Source organism: Emiliania huxleyi, assembly GCF_000372725.1.
Source record: "Emiliania huxleyi CCMP1516 unplaced genomic scaffold EMIHUscaffold_64, whole genome shotgun sequence".
Taxonomy (NCBI): domain Eukaryota; phylum Haptophyta; order Isochrysidales; family Noelaerhabdaceae; genus Emiliania; species Emiliania huxleyi.
The window spans coordinates 191876-194376 of record NW_005197198.1 but is presented as its reverse complement, the minus strand read 5'-3'; the positions used below and the strand labels follow the sequence as shown (position 1 = coordinate 194376).

The 2501-nt window shown below is 65.1% G+C and overlaps 1 protein-coding gene across 1 annotated transcript; it reads left to right on the top strand.

Annotated features, from left to right (window-relative positions):
• Positions 1-1528: 1528 nt before the first annotated feature.
• On the top strand, positions 1529-2384 carry EMIHUDRAFT_215122 (hypothetical protein; the record flags this gene model as incomplete). The annotated part of the gene is made up of 2 exons (XM_005763245.1): positions 1529-1672; positions 1755-2384. 2 exons carry the CDS (start codon positions 1529-1531, stop codon positions 2382-2384), a joined length of 774 nt encoding a protein of 257 aa, XP_005763302.1.
• Between the last annotated feature and the right edge of the window lie 117 nt (positions 2385-2501).

Below are 2501 nucleotides of genomic sequence, written 5' to 3'. Positions count from 1 at the left end.
ACCCACCGGATGAGACCATCCGGATCAATCGAACCCGCCTCCGGCGGGCCGTCCCCGCGATGGCCCACGGTCCTCCGTCGCCTGGTTGAACCCCCTGCCTCCCTGTTGACCCCCACTCCTCGTAGTCCATCATGAAATAAACTCAAAGACCCACCACGCCTCCAGCCTCCACCTCCACCCGCGAGCCGCCACCGCTGCCGCCCGCGACGCCGCCCGCCGCGTCAGATTGCCGCGACGCGCGCTTCGAGTCGAGTCGGAGAGCCGCGCCGCACCAGCAGCAGCATCTGCACCAGCAGCAGCAGCAGCACCACCACCAGAGAGAGAAGCGCACCTGCCCGACGCCGCCCGCAATTAAATAATACTCGACCATTAAATAAACTCAAAGGTCCACCACAGCCACCACCCTCCACCTCCACCGTCGAGCCGCGATCGCTGCCGCCCGCAACGCCGCCCGCCGCCTCAGATGCCCGCGACGCGCGCAGCGAGTCGAGTCGGAGAGCCGCGCCGCACCACCAGCAGCATCTGCACCAGCAGGAGCAGCAGCAGCAGCAGCAGCAGCAGCAGCAGCAGAGAGAGGCGCCAATTTTGAGATTGCCCGAGACAGCCCGGAGATGGCCCCGCGTCGTAGCCCCGGTGCCGGCGCCTCACATCTCAGCATCCAGGGCCCGGTTCCGCCGCGCAGTCGAGCAGCAGGACCTCGGGCACAGCTTTGTCGACAAAGAGCTTGATCAAAATTTCGCCGAAGAAGCGCCACCGGCGGCACGCCGGGATGAATCCGGACTGTTCACATTGTCCGACACCGCGACGGCGAGCCGCCGCGGGCCCACAGGAGGGCTCGGAGCCGCGGCACCGGTCCGCGCCGCCAGCGGGGCGAGAGCACCAGCCTACAACCTGCCGACATGGCAGTTGCGACGGCGCTTTACACACACACACACTCTGAGCCGAGTCTTGGTTTGGGCCCCAGACGGTTTGCGATTTTTTTGTACCTAGGTAAGAGAGTGAGAGTGAGAGAGATTTTTAGCAATACCAAACAACTCTAACACTCACACGTAATTTGGGGCCTGGAGCCCTGTTCACGCGCGCGCGAGACGTGCAGACAGGGTTGCCAGGTGAGAGCGAATGGCGCGGTTCACGCCTCGCACAACAGAGAGAGAGATGCGCTCTGCATGGTGGGACATAAAAGAGAGCGAGTACTTGGGCGAGTAGGCCGTGCGGTCAACGCTGCCGCGCGCGACTTTGCGCGCGAGGCGGCGCAGCTTGAGAACGGCGGTGGGCGAGAAGCCGCCGCCGAACGTCTCGTGGAGCAGCAAGCAGGTTGAAGTTGTTGCGCTTGACAAAGATCGCGTCGTGGTAGAAGCCGCGATGCGCCTTGACGTAGCCGTGGCCGGTCTTGTGGGAGAAGGGTTGGCTGGGCTGCCCGCGCGCCTTGCAGCCCATGTTCAGGCGGCGGTTTTTCTCCTTGTGTGTTCCCGCAAGTTGTAAAAGCGTGAGCAGCGAACGGTGCGCGCTGTCTCTGTGTTCGTTAGTTATGACGTCGGCTTGCTGTCCCGTGGGCTCTCTGCCCTACCTCGCGGCCACACACACCGCCACCGGCCGCGTCGTCGACCTGGGCGCCGTCGAGCTGTACGCAAACACGACAAACGGCACAAACGGCATCCTCATCTGCCCAGACGTGCGCCCGCCCGGACGCCTCTGACGCGCCCGGACGCACACGCCGCTCCCTCCCCCAATGCCTTCGAGACCGCGGCGTGCAGGTGTGGGGGTGGAACGGCGGCCGCGTCCGCGCCATCGCCGACGGCCTCTCAGAGCAGGGCTACAAGGTGGCGGTCGGCAAGTTTCTGGCGCCGGCGCTGGATGGTGGCACCGACGGAGATGCTCTGCCTCCCGACGGCGACTTCAGCATGGACTGGATCAAGCAGTTTCCGTGGGAGACGCAGCGGCCCAAGGTGGAGGCGGCGCTGGGCTTCCTCAAGGCAGAGGGCTGCAGCAAGATCGGCGTGCTTGGCTTCTGCTACGGCGGCCACCCCGCGTGTTGGGCGTCGACCGTCGAGCCGAGCGTCGTCTGCGGCGTGGTCTTGCACCCGTCCATGCAGCTGGAGGGCTTCGCCTTTGGCGGCGACACGGCGGCGCTGCTCAAGTCGGTGCGTTGCCCGTTCCTGCTCGCGCCCGCGGGCAACGACTTGCCGATGTGGTCCGCCTGCGGCGAGTTTGGCGAGGCGCTCAAGGCGAGCGCCAAGGGCGCCGACTGCGTGTTCAAGGAGTTCCCGGACATGTCGCACGGCTGGTCGTGCCGCGGCGACCTGGCCGACGAGAAGGTCAGGCGCGACGTAGAGGCGGTGATGAAGGATGCGATCGGCTTCTTTGCGAAGTACGTGCTGGCGTAGGGCGTAGGTAGCGGGGTTCGCGGTGTAGGAAAACGCTTTGCTGCAGGTGCGAGGTGGTACATCCCGCCGTACTAGATAGATTTCTTGTTGGTTGGTCTTATACGCCTGCGAGAACGA